This window comes from Glandiceps talaboti, chromosome 5, assembly GCF_964340395.1.
Source record: "Glandiceps talaboti chromosome 5, keGlaTala1.1, whole genome shotgun sequence".
Classification (NCBI taxonomy): Eukaryota; Metazoa; Hemichordata; class Enteropneusta; family Spengelidae; genus Glandiceps; species Glandiceps talaboti.
Window position 1 is genome coordinate 28026949 of NC_135553.1, and position 19519 is coordinate 28046467.

Genomic DNA, 19519 nt, shown 5'->3' on the forward strand with positions numbered 1-19519 from the left:
TGATAGTCTGGTCTGTGTGAAATTCTGACTGTCACTGTGATAGTCTGGTCTGAATGAAATTCTGACTGTCACTGTGATAGTCTGGTCTGTGTGAAATTCTGACTGTCACTGTGATAGTCTGGTCTGAATGAAATTCTAACTGTCACTGTGATAGTCTGGTCTGAATGAAATTCTAACTGTCACTGTGATAGTCTGGTCTGTGTGAAATTCTGACTGTCACTGTGATAGTCTGTTCTGTGTGAAATTCTGACTGTCACTGTGATAGTCTGGTCTGAATGAAATTCTAACTGTCTCTATGATAGTCTGGTCTGAATGAAATTCTGACTGTCACTGTGATAGTCTGTTCTGTGTGAAATTCTGACTGTCACTGTGATAGTCTGTTCTGTGTGAAATTCTGACTGTCACTGTGATAGTCTGTTCTGTGTGAAATTCTAACTGTCTCTATGATAGTCTGGTCTGAATGAAATTCTAACTGTCACTGATGTGATAGTCTGGTCTGTGTGAAATTCTAACTGTCACTGTGATAGTCTGGTCTGTGTGAAATTCTAACTGTCTCTATGATAGTCTGGTCTGAATGAAATTCTAACTGTCACTGTGATAGTCTGGTCTGTGTGAAATTCTAACTGTCACTGTGATAGTCTGGTCTGAATGAAATTCTAACTGTCACTGTGATAGTCTGGTCTGAATGAAATTCTGACTGTCACTGTGATAGTCTGTTCTGTGTGAAATTCTAACTGTCACTGTGATAGTCTGGTCTGAATGAAATTCTGACTGTCACTGTGATAGTCTGGTCTGTGTGAAATTCTGACTGTCACTGTGATAGTCTGGTCTGAATGAAATTCTGACTGTCACTGTGATAGTCTGGTCTGTGTGAAATTCTGACTGTCACTGTGATAGTCTGGTCTGTGTGAAATTCTGACTGTCACTGTGATAGTCTGGTCTGAATGAAATTCTAACTGTCACTGTGATAATCTGGTCTGAATGAAATTCTGACTGTCACTGTGATAGTCTGGTCTGTGTGAAATTCTGACTGTCACTGTGATAGTCTGGTCTGTGTGAAATTCTGACTGTCACTGTGATAGTCTGGTCTGAATGAAATTCTAACTGTCACTGTGATAGTCTGGTCTGAATGAAATTCTAACTGTCACTGTGATAGTCTGGTCTGTGTGAAATTCTGACTGTCACTGTGATAGTCTGGTCTGTGTGAAATTCTGACTGTCACTGTGATAGTCTGGTCTGAATGAAATTCTAACTGTCACTGTGATAGTCTGGTCTGTGTGAAATTCTGACTGTCACTGTGATAGTCTGGTCTGAATGAAATTCTAACTGTCACTGTGATAGTCTGGTCTGAATGAAATTCTGACTGTCACTGTGATAGTCTGGTCTGTGTGAAATTCTGACTGTCACTGTGATAGTCTGGTCTGAATGAAATTCTAACTGTCACTGTGATAGTCTGGTCTGAATGAAATTCTGACTGTCACTGTGATAGTCTGGTCTGAATGAAATTCTGACTGTCACTGTGATAGTCTGGTCTGAATGAAATTCTAACTGTCACTGTGATAGTCTGGTCTGAATGAAATTCTAACTGTCACTGTGATAGTCTGGTCTGTGTGAAATTCTGACTGTCACTGTGATAGTCTGGTCTGTGTGAAATTCTGACTGTCACTGTGATAGTCAGGTCTGAATGAAATTCTAACTGTCACTGTGATAGTCTGGTCTGTGTGAAATTCTGACTGTCACTGTGATAGTCTGGTCTGAATGAAATTCTAACTGTCACTGTGATAGTCTGGTCTGTGTGAAATTCTGACTGTCACTGTGATAGTCAGGTCTGAATGAAATTCTAACTGTCACTGTGATAGTCTGGTCTGTGTGAAATTCTGACTGTCACTGTGATAGTCTGGTCTGAATGAAATTCTAACTGTCACTGTGATAGTCTGGTCTGAATGAAATTCTAACTGTCACTGTGATAGTCTGGTCTGAATGAAATTCTGACTGTCACTGTGATAGTCTGGTCTGTGTGAAATTCTGACTGTCACTGTGATAGTCTGGTCTGAATGAAATTCTAACTGTCACTGTGATAGTCTGGTCTGAATGAAATTCTGACTGTCACTGTGATAGTCTGGTCTGTGTGAAATTCTAACTGTCACTGTGATAGTCTGGTCTGTGTGAAATTCTGACTGTCACTGTGATAGTCTGGTCTGAATGAAATTCTAACTGTCACTGTGATAGTCTGGTCTGAATGAAATTCTAACTGTCACTGTGATAGTCTGGTCTGTGTGAAATTCTAACTGTCACTGTGATAGTCTGGTCTGTGTGAAATTCTAACTGTCACTGTGATAGTCTGGTCTGTGTGAAATTCTGACTGTCACTGTGATAGTCTGGTCTGAATGAAATTCTAACTGTCACTGTGATAGTCTGGTCTGAATGAAATTCTAACTGTCACTGTGATAGTCTGGTCTGAATGAAATTCTGACTGTCACTGTGATAGTCTGGTCTGTGTGAAATTCTGACTGTCACTGTGATAGTCTGGTCTGAATGAAATTCTAACTGTCACTGTGATAGTCTGGTCTGAATGAAATTCTGACTGTCACTGTGATAGTCTGGTCTGTGTGAAATTCTAACTGTCACTGTGATAGTCTGGTCTGTGTGAAATTCTGACTGTCACTGTGATAGTCTGGTCTGAATGAAATTCTAACTGTCACTGTGATAGTCTGGTCTGAATGAAATTCTAACTGTCACTGTGATAGTCTGGTCTGTGTGAAATTCTAACTGTCACTGTGATAGTCTGGTCTGTGTGAAATTCTGACTGTCACTGTGATAGTCTGGTCTGAATGAAATTCTGACTGTCACTGTGATAGTCTGGTCTGAATGAAATTCTAACTGTCACTGTGATAGTCTGGTCTGTGTGAAATTCGGACTGTCACTGTGATAGTCTGGTCTGAATGAAATTCTAACTGTCACTGTGATAGTCTGGTCTGAATGAAATTCTGACTGTCACTGTGATAGTCTGGTCTGTGTGAAATTCTAACTGTCACTGTGATAGTCTGGTCTGTGTGAAATTCTGACTGTCACTGTGATAGTCTGGTCTGAATGAAATTCTAACTGTCACTGTGATAGTCTGGTCTGTGTGAAATTCTAACTGTCACTGTGATAGTCTGGTCTGTGTGAAATTCTGACTGTCACTGTGATAGTCTGGTCTGTGTGAAATTCTGACTGTCACTGTGATAGTCTGGTCTGAATGAAATTCTGACTGTCACTGTGATAGTCTGGTCTGAATGAAATTCTGACTGTCACTGTGATAGTCTGGTCTGTGTGAAATTCTGACTGTCACTGTGATAGTCTGGTCTGTGTGAAATTCTGACTGTCACTGTGATAGTCTGGTCTGTGTGAAATTCTGACTGTCACTGTGATAGTCTGGTCTGTGTGAAATTCTAACTGTCTCTATGATAGTCTGGTCTGTGTTACAATTAAGTGTGATGTATTCAGAGTCCATGAACAATTGCAACACTAACTATTGTTTTGTTTTGTTATGTTGCAGTACTAAACCCATGCAGCCCCAATCCTTGCCTCAATTCTGGCATCTGTGCACAAACTTCCTGTACATTGTATGTATGTACTTGCCAAGATCCATGTTGGGATGGACCTACATGTGCCAGTCGTAAGTTAGAATTCGTATATACAAGTACTATTAGTGTTACAGAGTCAACTAATCAGGGAATACCAAACATTATCTGCTAACAAGCATCCTTATAACTTACTTCGGAAATCAAGCCATAGGTGAGCTAAGATAGACACAAAGTATATGGTTAGAAATGTATGTTGGTCTTATTACACTCACTGTAGGGTGACATCTCTGATAGCAAGTTTTCCTAATGTGGCAGCATGTTCAACCTCATTCAGTTTGCCTATAGCCTGATTTTCAAAGTAGTATATCAACAATAGTTTTAGTTTGTGCCTATCTTAGTTTGCCTATAGCCTGATTTCCATAGTAGTACATCAACTATAGTTTTATGAAAGTGGTTGGTATTGCTCTGTCCACAATGGTTTTATGAAAGTGGTTGGTGTTGCTCTGTTGTTTTAGTTTGTGTATATTTTAGTTTGCCTATAGCTTGATTTCCATAGTAGTACATCAACAATAGTTTTAGTTTGTGTCTATCTTAGTTTGCCTATAGCTTGATTTCCATAGTAGTATATCAACAATAATTTTAGTTTGTGTCTATCTTAGTTTGCCTATAGCTTGATTTCCATAGTAGTACATCAACAATAGTTTTAGTTTGTGTCTATCTTAGTTTGCCTATAGCTTGATTTCCATAGTAGTATATCAACAATAATTTTAGTTTGTGTCTATCTTAGTTTGCCTATAGCTTGGTTTCCATAGTAATATATCAACAATAATTTTAGTTTGTGTCTATCTTAGTTTGCCTATAGCTTGATTTCCATAGTATATCAGCAACAATTTTAGTTTGTGTCTATCTTAGTTTTTCTGTAGCTTGATTTCCATAGTATATATCAACAATAACAACAATAGTTTCGTTTTGTTACCCAATATCTCTTCATTTGTTCCTTTCACCATTTGTGCCATGTTGTCATAGTGACACTCATCTTATGATAGTGTCACTATGAGGAAAATTTGATATGGGTTGGAATTGACTGACTTGATGATGCTCTGTGAACAGGATGAAAGATTGACTGTAAGATACTTTGTGTCAGTCTGTCCTCAGTGGTCTTATGAAAGTAGTTGGTGTTGCTCTGTCCTTAACAGTCTTGTGAAAGTAGTTGGTATTACTCTGTCCTTAACAGTCTTAATATGAAAGTGGTTGGTGTTGCTCTGTCCTTAACAGTCTTATGAAAGTGGTTGGTATTACTCTGTCCTTAACAGTCTTATGAAAGTGGTTGGTATTACTCTGTCCTTAACAGTCTTATGAAAGTGGTTGGTGTTGCTCTGTCCTTAACAGTCTTATGAAAGTGGTTGGTATTACTCTGTCCTTAACAGTCTTATGAAAGTGGTTGGTATTACTCTGTCCTTAACAGTCTTATGAAAGTGGTTGGTATTACTCTGTCCTTAACAGTCTTATGAAAGTAGTTGGTATTACTCTGTCCTTAACAGTCTTATGAAAGTGGTTGGTATTACTCTGTCCTTAACAGTTTTATGAAAGTGGTTGGTATTACTCTGTCCTTAACAGTCTTATGAAAGTGGTTGGTATTACTCTGTCCTCAGTGGTCTTATGAAAGTTTTTGGTGTTACTCTGTCCTTAACAGTTTTATGAAAGTGGTTGGTATTACTCTGTCCTTAACAGTTTTATGAAAGTGGTTGGTATTACTCTGTCCTTAAACAGTCTTATGAAAGTGGTTGGTATTACTCTGTCCTTAACAGTCTTATGAAAGTGGTTGGTATTGCTCTGTCCTTAACAGTCTTATGAAAGTGGTTGGTATTGCTCTGTCCTTAACAGTTTTATGAAAGTGGTTGGTATTGCTCTGTCCTTAACAGTCTTATGAAAGTGGTTGGTGTTACTCTGTCCTTAACAGTCTTATGAAAGTTGTTGGTATTACTCTGTCCTTAACAGTCTTATGAAAGTGGTTGGTATTGCTCTGTCCTTAACAGTCTTATGAAAGTGGTTGGTGTTGCTCTGTCCTTAACAGTCTTATGAAAGTGGTTGGTGTTGCTCTGTCCTTAAACAGTCTTATGAAAGTGGTTGGTATTGCTCTGTCCTTAACAGTCTTATGAAAGTGGTTGGTGTTGCTCTGTCCTTAACAGTCTTATGAAAGTTGTTGGTATTACTCTGTCCTTAACAGTCTTATGAAAGTGGTTGGTATTACTCTGTCCTTAAACAGTCTTATGAAAGTGGTTGGTATTACTCTGTCCTTAACAGTCTTATGAAAGTGGTTGGTATTACTCTGTCCTTAAACAGTCTTATGAAAGTGGTTGGTATTGCTCTGTCCTTAACAGTCTTATGAAAGTAGTTGGTATTACTCTGTCCTTAACAGTTTTATGAAAGTTGTTGGTATTGCTCTGTCCTTAACAGTTTTATGAAAGTGGTTGGTGTTGCTCTGTCCTTAACAGTCTTATGAAAGTGGTTGGTATTACTCTGTCCTTAACAGTCTTATGAAAGTGGTTGGTATTACTCTGTCCTTAAACAGTCTTATGAAAGTGGTTGGTATTGCTCTGTCCTTAACAGTCTTATGAAAGTAGTTGGTATTACTCTGTCCTTAACAGTTTTATGAAAGTGGTTGGTATTGCTCTGTCCTTAACAGTTTTATGAAAGTGGTTGGTGTTGCTCTGTTCTTAACAGTCTTATGAAAGTGGTTGGTGTTACTCTGTCCTTAAATAGTTTTATGAAAGTGGTTGGTATTACTCTGTCCATAGCAGTCTTATGAAAGTAGGTTTCGATTATTCAGATATTAGTATTATTTTTTGTCAAAGAATTCATCAATAAAATTTAACATAATATGACACAAAATAGTCCCATATTATACATATACATATACACACATTAACAATACATGAAATATATTGTCTGTACTGAATGATGTGGTGTGTTTTCTGTACTGAATGATGTGGTGTGTTTTCTGTACTGTATGATGTGGTGTGTTTCTGTACTGAATGATGTGGTGTGTTTTCTGTACTGAATGATGTGGTGTGTTTTCTGTATTGAATGATGTGGTGTGTTTTCTGTACTGAATGATGTGGTGTGTTTTCTGTATTGAATGATGTGGTGTGTTTTCTGTACTGAATGATGTGGTGTGTTTTCTGTACTGAATGATGTGGTGTGTTTTCTGTACTGAATGATGTGGTGTGTTTTCTGTATTGAATGATGTGGTGTGTTTTCTGTACTGAATGATGTGGTGTGTTTTCTGTACTGAATGATGTGGTGTGTTTTCTGTACTGTATAGTGTGGTGTGTTTTCTGTACTGAATGATGTGGTGTGTTTTCTGTTACAGTATTGAATGATGTGGTGTGTTTTCTGTATTGAATGATGTGGTGTGTTTTCTGTACTGTATGTATGATGTGTTTTCTGTACTGAATGATGTGGTGTGTTTTCTGTACTGAATGATGTGGTGTGTTTTCTGTACTGAATGATGTGGTGTACTGTTTTCTGTATTGAATGATGTGGTGTGTTTTCTGTACTGAATGATGTGGTGTGTTTTCTGTACTGTATGGTGTGGTGTGTTTTCTGTACTGTATGATGTGTGTTTTCTGTATTGAATGATGTGGTGTGTTTTCTGTACTGTATGGTGTGGTGTGTTTTCTGTACTGTATGGTGTGGTGTGTTTTCTGTACTGTATGGTGTGGTGTGTTTTCTGTACTGTATGGTGTGGTGTGTTTTCTGTACTGTATGGTGTGGTGTGTTTTCTGTACTGTATGATGTGGTGTGTTTTCTGTACTGTATGGTGTGGTGTGTTTTCTGTACTGTATGGTGTGGTGTGTTTTCTGTACTGTACGGTGTGGTGTGTTTTCTGTACTGAATGATGTGGTGTGTTTTCTGTACTGTATGGTGTGGTGTGTTTTCTGTACTGTATGATGTGGTGTGTTTTCTGTATTGAATGATGTGGTGTGTTTTCTGTACTGAATGGTGTGGTGTGTTTTCTGTACTGAATGATGTGGTGTGTTTTCTGTTACAGTATTGAATGATGTGGTGTGTTTTCTGTATTGAATGATGTGGTGTGTTTTCTGTACTGTATGTATGATGTGTTTTCTGTACTGAATGATGTGGTGTGTTTTCTGTACTGAATGATGTGGTGTGTTTTCTGTACTGAATGATGTGGTGTACTGTTTTCTGTATTGAATGATGTGGTGTGTTTTCTGTACTGAATGATGTGGTGTGTTTTCTGTACTGTATGGTGTGGTGTGTTTTCTGTACTGTATGATGTGTGTTTTCTGTATTGAATGATGTGGTGTGTTTTCTGTACTGTATGGTGTGGTGTGTTTTCTGTACTGTATGGTGTGGTGTGTTTTCTGTACTGTATGGTGTGGTGTGTTTTCTGTACTGTATGGTGTGGTGTGTTTTCTGTACTGTATGGTGTGGTGTGTTTTCTGTACTGTATGATGTGGTGTGTTTTCTGTACTGTATGGTGTGGTGTGTTTTCTGTACTGTATGGTGTGGTGTGTTTTCTGTACTGTACGGTGTGGTGTGTTTTCTGTACTGAATGATGTGGTGTGTTTTCTGTACTGTATGGTGTGGTGTGTTTTCTGTACTGTATGATGTGGTGTGTTTTCTGTATTGAATGATGTGGTGTGTTTTCTGTACTGAATGGTGTGGTGTGTTTTCTGTACTGAATGATGTGGTGTGTTTTCTGTACTGAATGATGTGGTGTGTTTTCTGTACTGTATGGTGTGGTGTGTTTTCTGTACTGAATGATGTGGTGTGTTTTCTGTTACAGTATTGAATGATGTGGTGTGTTTTCTGTATTGAATGATGTGGTGTGTTTTCTGTACTGTATGTATGATGTGTTTTCTGTACTGAATGATGTGGTGTGTTTTCTGTACTGAATGATGTGGTGTGTTTTCTGTACTGAATGATGTGGTGTACTGTTTTCTGTATTGAATGATGTGGTGTGTTTTCTGTACTGAATGATGTGGTGTGTTTTCTGTACTGTATGGTGTGGTGTGTTTTCTGTACTGTATGATGTGGTGTGTTTTCTGTATTGAATGATGTGGTGTGTTTTCTGTACTGAATGATGTGGTGTGTTTTCTGTACTGAATGATGTGGTGTGTTTTCTGTACTGAATGATGTGGTGTGTTTTCTGTACTGTATGGTGTGGTGTGTTTTCTGTACTGTATGATGTGGTGTGTTTTCTGTATTGAATGATGTGGTGTGTTTTCTGTACTGTATGATGTGGTATGTTTTCTGTATTGAATGATGTGGTGTGTTTTCTGTATTGAATGATGTGGTGTGTTTTCTGTACTGTATGGTGTGGTGTGTTTTCTGTATTGAATGATGTGGTGTGTTTTCTGTATTGAATGATGTGGTGTGTTTTCTGTACTGAATGATGTGGTGTGTTTTCTGTACTGTATGATGTGGTGTGTTTTCTGTACTGTATGGTGTGGTGTGTTTTCTGTACTGTATAGTGTGGTGTGTTTTCTGTATTGAATGATGTGGTGTGTTTTCTGTACTGAATGATGTGGTGTGTTTTCTGTATTGTATGGTGTGGTGTGTTTTCTGTACTGTATGGTGTGGTGTGTTTTCTGTACTGTATGGTGTGGTGTGTTTTCTGTACTGTATGATGTGGTGTGTTTTCTGTATTGAATGATGTGGTGTGTTTTCTGTACTGAATGATGTGGTGTGTTTTCTGTACTGAATGATGTGGTGTGTTTTCTGTACTGAATGATGTGGTGTGTTTTCTGTACTGTATGGTGTGGTGTGTTTTCTGTACTGTATGATGTGGTGTGTTTTCTGTATTGAATGATGTGGTGTGTTTTCTGTACTGTATGATGTGGTATGTTTTCTGTATTGAATGATGTGGTGTGTTTTCTGTATTGAATGATGTGGTGTGTTTTCTGTACTGTATGGTGTGGTGTGTTTTCTGTATTGAATGATGTGGTGTGTTTTCTGTATTGAATGATGTGGTGTGTTTTCTGTACTGAATGATGTGGTGTGTTTTCTGTACTGTATGATGTGGTGTGTTTTCTGTACTGTATGGTGTGGTGTGTTTTCTGTACTGTATAGTGTGGTGTGTTTTCTGTATTGAATGATGTGGTGTGTTTTCTGTACTGAATGATGTGGTGTGTTTTCTGTATTGTATGGTGTGGTGTGTTTTCTGTACTGTATGGTGTGGTGTGTTTTCTGTACTGTATGATGTGGTGTGTTTTCTGTACTGAATGATGTGGTGTGTTTTCTGTATTGAATGATGTGGTGTGTTTTCTGTATTGAATGGTGTGGTGTGTTTTCTGTACTGAATGGTATGATGTGTTTTGTCCTAGGTGTAAATCCATGTGATGGCAATCCATGTCTGAATGGAGGGGCTTGTATTCCAGACACCCAAACTTGTCAAAGTTACACCTGTTCATGTGTAGGCTGTTTTACTGGAGATCGCTGTGAGACAGGTCAGTATTTCTTTTCAAAAAAGCAACTTACAAAGTTTTGGTAATATTTGGTTTGTATCTTGTTTGTTGTTATTTGGTGACCAAAAGACAATAGTTTAAATTCAGGTTTTCTTTCCAGTTGTTCATGATGTTAATAATGAAATGACTTCATTTCCATGTATAAACAGAAATATACTGAATTGTGTCTGGCTAACATTTAATGTTGAATTTAGCCCAATATATAAATTTGGTAATTCAACTAGGAAGTCTTATAGCTATATTGATGTAAACAAAATCCTTTGCTCATTCCCATAGCTGTATTCAGCAGTAAAAATGCTGTTATTTGTCAAGTCAAACAACGACATCAACTTGTCAAATGGGTCTGCATTGATCATTTAATATATCCCTGTTTGCACTGTATAGATATGTGCGAATTAATAAATTCACCATCAGATAGATAATGGCTATTCAGTATTTGAATTCAAAGTGATATCTTTTGTACTCCTTTATTTCAGCTCAAAATCCATGCCAAATAAACCCTTGTCAAAATGGAGGATTTTGTTCTCAACGTCAAGGCTCCTGTACTGATTATGAGTGCTTTTGTCAGCAATGTTTTACAGGCAGTAATTGTGAAACAAGTAAGTTGATCAGTTTCCATTATACCTCAAGAAATGAGTTGTGTCCAATTTGTGAGTACTTTACAACCTAGACAGTTAGATTGTATTTGTCAAGTGATTGAAGCACCTACAATGACAATCTGATTAAAATCCCATGTACATGTACACTGTTATGTTTACTGTTACTTGTTCCAATGACTACAGTGCAAACCAATAATGCCAAAGCATTGACCAAGTTATTAAACTTCCAAAATGTGTACATAGAAAAAACTGCTGTGTTTGCATATCATACTGTAATAAATGATGTGAATCATCACATAATACAATGGGTATACTGTAAAAGTGACCAAGAGAGAAGGGCTAGCTAAGTGTGGTTCCATTGGAAAATAATACAATTAAAAAAGTCATTGTCTTTTACTTGTGTTACTGAGCAGTAGACCATGTACCAGTTTTAATCACTGAAAAATATCAAGATTAATTATTTGATATTTTCATAGTTATCATGGGAAATTATTTTTTTATTAATTATATAATTTTATTGGGCAGTAATAAAAAAGAGTAATTTAAATTATTTTAAAAAGAATACTTTGTAAAAGTTTGTATAAATAGTGATAGTTTGATTATGTGAATTTATTGGCTATTTACATATAAGACCATACAGGTCTTTCCATAATGTTCTTTGTTATCTGATAGTGGGGTTGTACTTGGAAAAAATATGGTACACATATATCAAAACATGTCAGTTATCTCTAAGGAGAAGTATTTGTGTGTGCATTTCATCTGCGCATATTGAAAATCTGTAATTTCTTTAAAAAGCTGTTCCATTGGTATTTTTGGCCTCCTTAGGCTAACTGATGGAAAGTTGACATTATATAAATTTAGCAAGTGCAGTGTAATGTTGAATAGTAATGACAAACTTGGAAGGGGTTTGGAGGGGGGGGGGCATTTCTCTCGTATGAAGTGGTTCAATTGGTAGGTTACTCATTTGTTCAAAGTTTTTTTTATACCTTAAGATTTAATCTTTTTACCATTCAAAAAATTTGAACGATAATCATATCTTTCATGTTCACATATTTTAGACTCCCTAAGTTATCAACAATTATTTCAAAACGGCTTTAAATCTGTTTTTAACTTGGTACTTGGTCTTTCTTTCCACAAAAGCATACTCTGTTTGCTGTAATATGAAAATGAGTGCAGTGACCTAACAATTTATTTGTATTTCCAATTCTGCATATAAAAAAACCTTCAAACTGCAAAGTATCATAAAAATTGACAAGACTCTGATAAGATTCTTTAGACATTCAGAAAGGGACTTTACTCCTTAACTGTACTCAAATCTAGAGGTTTATTTGTGTTGCCATGGCAGTCTTTGCAAATAATCCCCTATTAAGTTATATTTTAAAGTCTTACATTGAGTTAATTGGAAAAATGTTAAAATGTGGTAAACACAATTTTATGACTTTTGATTACCTTTATGAATTATTACCATGGAAACAAATACATTGACCCCCTAATTTCAACCCACTGTTAGAAATGCAAAAATTAATATGTTTGCAAGTTTGTGGAAACTGAAATCATTTTCAAAAAATTGACATATTGTACGTTTCCTCAAAGGCCTACTCTGCATATAAATAGGGGTCACTAGGGATTAAGATGACACTCATTATGCTAGATGACTTTGACTGTGTAACACACTCATAGAGCTCATAAAGTACCTATGATACTGCCATTTTAGAGAGTATTACAATTTATTCATAAATTCATTTATTCATTTATTCATTTATTCATAATACAATTTACTCCTAATGTTGGACTACAGTATTATGAATGTACAGGAAGAAATCTGCTACTGTATTTTTGAAAACAGTTGTGTTTTGGGGACTGTATTTGAAAAGTGTTGGCTTGATACACATTGGGAAGTGTCAAGACACTGACCCAGGATTGAAAATTAGCCCTTTAACTAACCTTTTTGTTGTCTGTCATGTGTTGCAGGAATAGACCAATGTGATCCCAACCCCTGCCAGAATAACGGTGTCTGCATTCCACAGAGTGGCTGCTTCACTTATACATGCCAGTGTCCGGGATGTTACACTGGTCTGAATTGTGAAACATGTAAGTTTACTTTAAACATTATGACAATTAAGTATGTGCATCATGACCTTTGACCTTATATGATTAAAACAAAATATGTTTGTGGTCCTAGGGATTTCTCAAAGTGTTACAATACATGTATGGCGGTACTTCAGTGTATACATTTCTTCCTAGTAATTAGTAGTTACATAGTGTACACATGCATGTTGAGTGGCCGTGAGGGTAATAGTTACATAGTATACACATGGTGAATGGCCAAGAGGGTAATAGTAATACATAGTATACACATGGTGAATGGCCAAGAGGGTAATAGTTACATAGTATACACATGGTGAATGGCCAAGAGGGTAATAGTTACATAGTATACACATGGTGAATGGCCAAGAGGGTAATAGTTTTTAATACTCAAAAAAATCAATTTTGCATTTAAGTCAGTTCAGTGGTAATGTATGTGTTTGTAACACAGCCTTCTAAATTATAGCTGATAGCTTTTAGTGTGGAACAACATCATTGATTTCTTTGGCTTTTATTCATTATCAGTATGCCATGACTCCTGCATAGACACTATGCCTTTGAGTTTTGCTCAACTATGGGAAAGATAGGCCAACAGCAGCACAATATTACTTCTCTAAAATATAGAATAGAATAGAATAGAATATAACTTTATTGTCCATTTATGGAAATTTTCCTTTCCCTTCACCAAAATATAAAAGGCACATTAAAATACATATACACACTATAAATAATTACAGTAACACAAACACAGTTACAATCTTACAATAAAATACATATACACACTAAAATAATTACAGTAACAAACACAGTTACAAACTTCCAATAAAAGTATTCTTCGAATTCAGTGTAGATCTTTAAAACAAAAATTGTCATAAGTTTAAAATCACAGGTCTGAGTTCAGTATGGTTATTGCACTTGGTATAAATGATTTCTTAAAAATGTTCTTACTCTATATCGTCTTCCTGAAGGTAACAAATCAAACTTCGAATACAAAGGATGTGAGGTATCACTAACAATAGCTTGGGCTTTCCTGCGGACGGAGAGTTTGTAGAGGTTGTAGAGCTGACTCTGTTTCTTCCCAATTATTTTCCCCGGCCAAATTTACAACTCATGCCAGTTTAGTTCTATTTTTAACACTCAAGTTGCCATACCACACTGTAATGTTAAAAGTTAGCACACTTTCTATAAGGCTCTTGTATACCTTCTCAAGAACATTTTGACAAATGTCAAAACTCCGTAGCCTCCTCAGTAAAAATATACGCTGCATGGCCTTCTTAACAATACAGTTAGTGTTTTCAGTGAAATTTAGCTTTTGATCCAGTTGCATACCTAGATATTTGAAACACTCAACGATTTCTACAGACTGACCGTTCAATACGGCCGTTTCAAATGTGACACTGTAGTCTTGAGAATTGTCCTCTTATGTTTCAAATCCTTTCCTGAAATAAGGGTGGCAAGTTATTCTTCAGACAATTGCAAAAATTTGGAATTTTCTGTAGGAGAATGTCTGCAACTCCATGAAAGCAAATTACTTGTGCAATGATATCTCCAGTTAACACTTTTTGAAGTCTTACCCGAGTGAGAAACAGTTTGATAACCGATGACAAGGGATGTCATTTGTATGAAACAACATTAAAATGAGTCATACCGTGTGACAAGGTATTGACCAATTACAACACAACAAATGGATGAGCTGTATTATAAATTAACTTGTGATACTATCATGAATTGAGCAATATATGTAATACACTCACTATATATTTATGTACATTTGTTCTTAGACTATGATCGTGATGTTAATGATAATTTCTAGGTTTACCCAAAGTCGGTGTCTCATATTAAATCATTTTTAGTTTGCCCAATTAGCAATATCCTCCAGCTATGGACATAACTCCAACTCTTCCACATAATGAATTTAATGTGACTGTTTCCATTCTTTGTAGTACAAGATCCATGTCAACCAAACCGATGTTTGAATGGTGGTCAGTGTGTTCAGTCAGCAGGGTCTTGTACGCAGTTTACCTGCTCATGTCCTGGCTGTTATACTGGCATATACTGTGAAACATGTAAGCATTGCACTCAGTTTGCTTATGGAGTTTTGAAACTTGATGTGAAAATTTGGGAGCTTGGGGAGGTTGAGAGAAAAATTAAGAAAATGTAAAAGATACAGATAATTATACAAATGTATTATATGTAATTGTCAACAGAGACACAGAGACACAGAGACTCAGAGACTCAGAGACACATGCTGTGAAAATATACCACAATGTTCATGTCTGTGAGAAGGTTCTCAGTAATGTTTTGTATCTTCATGACATACCTGTTGTTTCTTACAAAAGTATGTATTACACAAATTTTGTGTTTTGACCTCTTTTTATTTTTACCAGTGATATATGATAACGTTTTGATAAAATCTAACATTTATGTGTTTGTTATTACAGTAATTAATCCTTGTCAGCCACCTCCATGTTTGAATAGTGGTTTTTGTACATCGCTGTCTGCACCAGGAAACTGTGATGCATTCTCCTGTACCTGTACTGGCTGCTACACTGATGATTCTTGTTCAACTCGTAAGTGTGACAAACATTGTCAAGTACTGAGATGACAACATCTGTTTTTGCAATCTAATATAGACACAGACTAAATCCATTGTTGTGACTTTATTGATAATTATAGCCATAGTATCTCTGATAGATCCTCAGTAATACTTACTTGTCTTTGAATTGAACTCTACTGTCATTCTTCATTTTGATCTCAAAATATATTAATTTTAAAATTCAAATTAATCAAAATGAGGACAACTAATCAGGACATTCTCTGAACTGTATAATATTCCAATCAATTGTTTATCCATTCTGTTTGTAATATTGCATTCATTGCTTCTGGTTAATACAAAAGCTAACAGCTAAGTTTAACAGTTCTCCAAACTTTTACCAGGGAATCCAAGCAAATTTATGGTATACTGTATACTGTACCATTCTTACATGTTTTCTCTAACTAATTCTGTTCTTTTTGGCTTCCTCAACCTTAGCAGAAATACTTGTATCACAAGCCAGTCTGATAACTATGTCATGAATTATGTTCTTTATGTAGTCTTGGATCCATGCTCACCAAATCTGTGTCAAAACAATGGATTCTGTCAGGCACTTGGATGCACTGACTACAGATGTACTTGTCTATCTTGTTATACAGGCCAGCAGTGCCAAACAAGTAAGTGATTGCTGGTAGAGTCCAAATTACACAGTAGTTTCATACCTCACTTGGCTTTTTCAAAAAGGTTTATATGTATTTATTAAACATAAAACAACAATTGTAAAGAATGAAATAATGAATGCAAAGCAAAACATATGAATTACAAGTAGAACTTGAGTATAAAAGTTGAATCGATTTTCAAAAAATAACTGACATATAAAATAAGGAGATGAAAAATTATAGTAAAGTGGCATTACATGGTAAGTTCAATCTTGGGTTGGGATCATGGCAATGGATGGCTAAATGTTGAAAAATCCACTTCTAGCTTCAGTCTTGCTTTGTGCAATTGATCAGAAATATATCAGAATGAATTGTATAGATCTCTGTGGATAATTGAATAGTTGTACCACAAATATGCAGTGGAATACTTTCTCTGTTCTGGAAAGCATTCTATTATCAGCAAATAATCAGAAAAGTTTAGTGATCATGTCTGAAAAGTCACCACACTCAAGTAAATCCATTTGTTAGTGTTGTATATCATGGTGATTATATGATTAAAATGGTTATTTCATATTTAACATTTACAGGAATTGACCAATGTTCACCCAATCCATGTAGTAATGGAGGTACATGTGAGCCATTCCCAGGATCCTGTACTTCCTACAATTGTAGATGTCCTGGATGTTACACAGGCATTACCTGTGATACATGTAAGTATGGCAAGGTGGTTAGGAAAAGGGCACAGAATCATTCACAACAAAATTTAATTATAAATAATTTTGACTATATTTAAATATTGAAATTACTCAGATTATTTATCTGTCCTTTAAAAGGAGTTCAGTCTGTATTGTGATATTGGCAGTATATCAAATTACAGGATGGTTTTTAGTCCTCAATGGGCAAATATATACTGATTGTCCATGTGTCCTTGTCCACATGCATCTCTGAAATGCATGAGTCAATTTCATTAAGTGACCAAACTTGGCACAAATGTAAGATACTATAGTGGGCATGCATATATATGCACATCACTTTGATTTTGTGGTCTTCATGATAATGACCAAATTATACATGGCCATAAAATTCAGAATATGAATGAGTAAGTTGAAATGTTTGGGACTATGTGAACAAAGACGTGCTCTCTGAAGATCACATGCCCTTCTCTCAAAAGAAGAACGAACTGTACACTTTAATCATAATAGGGTACTGTTTATCCAAAAGCTAAGTAAATCATAATAAGGTACTGTTTATCCAGAAGCTAAGTAAATCATAATAGGGTACTGTTTATCCAGAAGCTGAGTAAATCATAATAGGTTTGATATACAGAATCATTTTGTTGTCAAATACCTAGGAAAGTAAACATAATTATACTCTTGACTTTCCCCAACTGACTGACTACTGACTGACTGACTTTCCCCACCTGACTGACTGACTTTCCCACCTGACTGACTGACTGACTTTCCCACCTGACTGACTGACTGACTTTCCCCAACTGACTTCAGACTGACTGACTTGTGTGTGAAATTGATTCATATTTCAGTGTTGAATCCATGCCAACCTAACCGATGTCTGAATGGTGGTACGTGTGTCCAAAATGTTGGTTCATGCACTGAATTTACATGTCAGTGTCCATCCTGTTACACTGGTGACTTTTGTGAACAACGTAAGTTGGAAGAATATATCTTTTTCAATTTGCCACATTAGTTCATTTTATTTCAATACAGAAATGAACAACTAAACTCTAGCAATAATCAGTGTAGCCTTATTTAGATCTCAACTGATTTGGATTCCAAGTTATGTTTAAATTTTTTATGTTTAAATATCCCTGTCAAAATTTGCATGGAAAAAGTTGTCATAGCAGTATGAATTGAACAATTATGTGGATTCAGTCATTACAGGTCAGGATGTACAGTTGAAAATGAGATTGAACTTGATATCTTGTCAAGTACCATTGTATAGAGCTTCATAATCATTTGGTCATCAAATATGACAGCCTTTTCAAGTTGCCTCATAAAGAAATGGAAGAGAAACAGATCCAAACATTTTCTTTTTCCTGATCTGCAGGAATTAATCAATGCCAACCTAATCCATGCCAGAATGGTGGTTTTTGCCAACAACAAGGATCATGTGTGTTATATTCCTGCTTCTGTCTGAACTGTTATACTGGAGATACTTGTCAAACACGTAAGTTTTCAGTATGGTACATGCACCTGTCATTTCATTTTCAAATAGGAATATTAATGATGACAAGACTGTCATTTGCAGTTTTGTTTGGAAATTTAAGGTCAAATATGGTGAAGAGAAATAAATTGTCAAAGTTATAATAATTGAAAAATTCTGAATTTAAATATTAATATGCATGTATTTATGATAGACTTCATTGATTTTACTGGTAACAAAGTGTTATGGTAACCTTGTTTGCATTTTGTTTTATATGAAATGAGTTGCTATATCTGAAGTGTTATCCTTCTTACCTATTCAATGAATGATAGAAATACGTTTATATGTGTGAGACACACAGTTTAGGCAATGTCTGTTTTGTTTTCTATGTTTCCATTTGCTGTACAGGCATAGATCCATGTGAACAGAATCCATGTCAGAATAACGGACAGTGTAATGCCCTCCCAGGATCCTGTACTCAGTACACATGCCAGTGTGATCCATGCTATACAGGAGGGAATTGTCAAACACGTATGTATTTAAATAATTTAAATTGTCTGTTTGAAAGGGGGAGGGAGGGAGTGAAAATGTGTATAATGACTAGTGATAGTGCCAGTCAGTGTGTATAATGACTAGTGATAGTGTGAATCCACTGCCAGTCTATGTGTATAATGACTAGTGATAATGTGAAACCACTGCCAGTCAGTATGTATAATGACTAGTGATAGTGTGAAACCACTGCCAGTCAGTGTGTATAATGACTAGTGATAGTGCCAGTCTGTGTGTATAATGACTAGTGATAGTGTGAAACCACTGCCAGTCAGTGTGTATAATGACTAGTGATAGTGCCAGTCTGTGTGTATAATGACTAGTGATAGTGTGAAACCACTGCCAGTCAGTGTGTATAATGACTAGTGATAGTGCCAGTCTGTGTGTATAATGACTAGTGATAGTGTGAAACCACTGCCAGTCAGTGTGTATAATGACTAGTGATAGTGCCAGTCTGTGTGTATAATGACTAGTGATAGTGTGAAACCACTGCCAGTCTGTGTGTATAATGACTAGTGATAATGTGAAACCACTGCCAGTCTATGTGTATAATGACTAGTGATAGTGTGAAACCACTGCCAGTCTATGTGTATAATGACTAGTGATAATGTGAAACCACTGCCAGTCTGTGTGTATAATGACTAGTGATAGTGTGAAACCACTGCCGGTCAGTATGTATAATGACTAGTGATAGTGTGAAACCACTGCCAGTCAGTGTGTATAATGATTAGTGATAGTGTGAAACCACTGCCAGTCTGTGTGTATAATGACTAGTGATAGAGTGAAACCACTGCCAGTCTGTGTGTATAATGATTAGTGATAGTGTGAAACCACTGCCAGTCAGTGTGTATAATGATTAGTGATAGTGTGAAAC

The 19519-nt window shown here is 36.2% G+C and overlaps 1 protein-coding gene across 1 annotated transcript in view; it reads left to right on the forward strand.

The window, feature by feature from the left end:
• LOC144435554 (uncharacterized) overlaps positions 1–19519 on the forward strand; it is a 450358-nt gene that overhangs the window by 79072 nt on the left and 351767 nt on the right. The window contains exons 43-53 of the mRNA XM_078124141.1: positions 3539–3658; positions 9920–10042; positions 10537–10659; positions 12631–12750; positions 14688–14810; positions 15186–15314; positions 15838–15954; positions 16524–16646; positions 17477–17599; positions 18001–18120; positions 18505–18627. Of these exons, the coding sequence (XP_077980267.1) occupies positions 3539–3658; positions 9920–10042; positions 10537–10659; positions 12631–12750; positions 14688–14810; positions 15186–15314; positions 15838–15954; positions 16524–16646; positions 17477–17599; positions 18001–18120; positions 18505–18627 (1344 nt within the window). The remainder of the gene's footprint in view (positions 1–3538; positions 3659–9919; positions 10043–10536; positions 10660–12630; positions 12751–14687; positions 14811–15185; positions 15315–15837; positions 15955–16523; positions 16647–17476; positions 17600–18000; positions 18121–18504; positions 18628–19519) is intronic.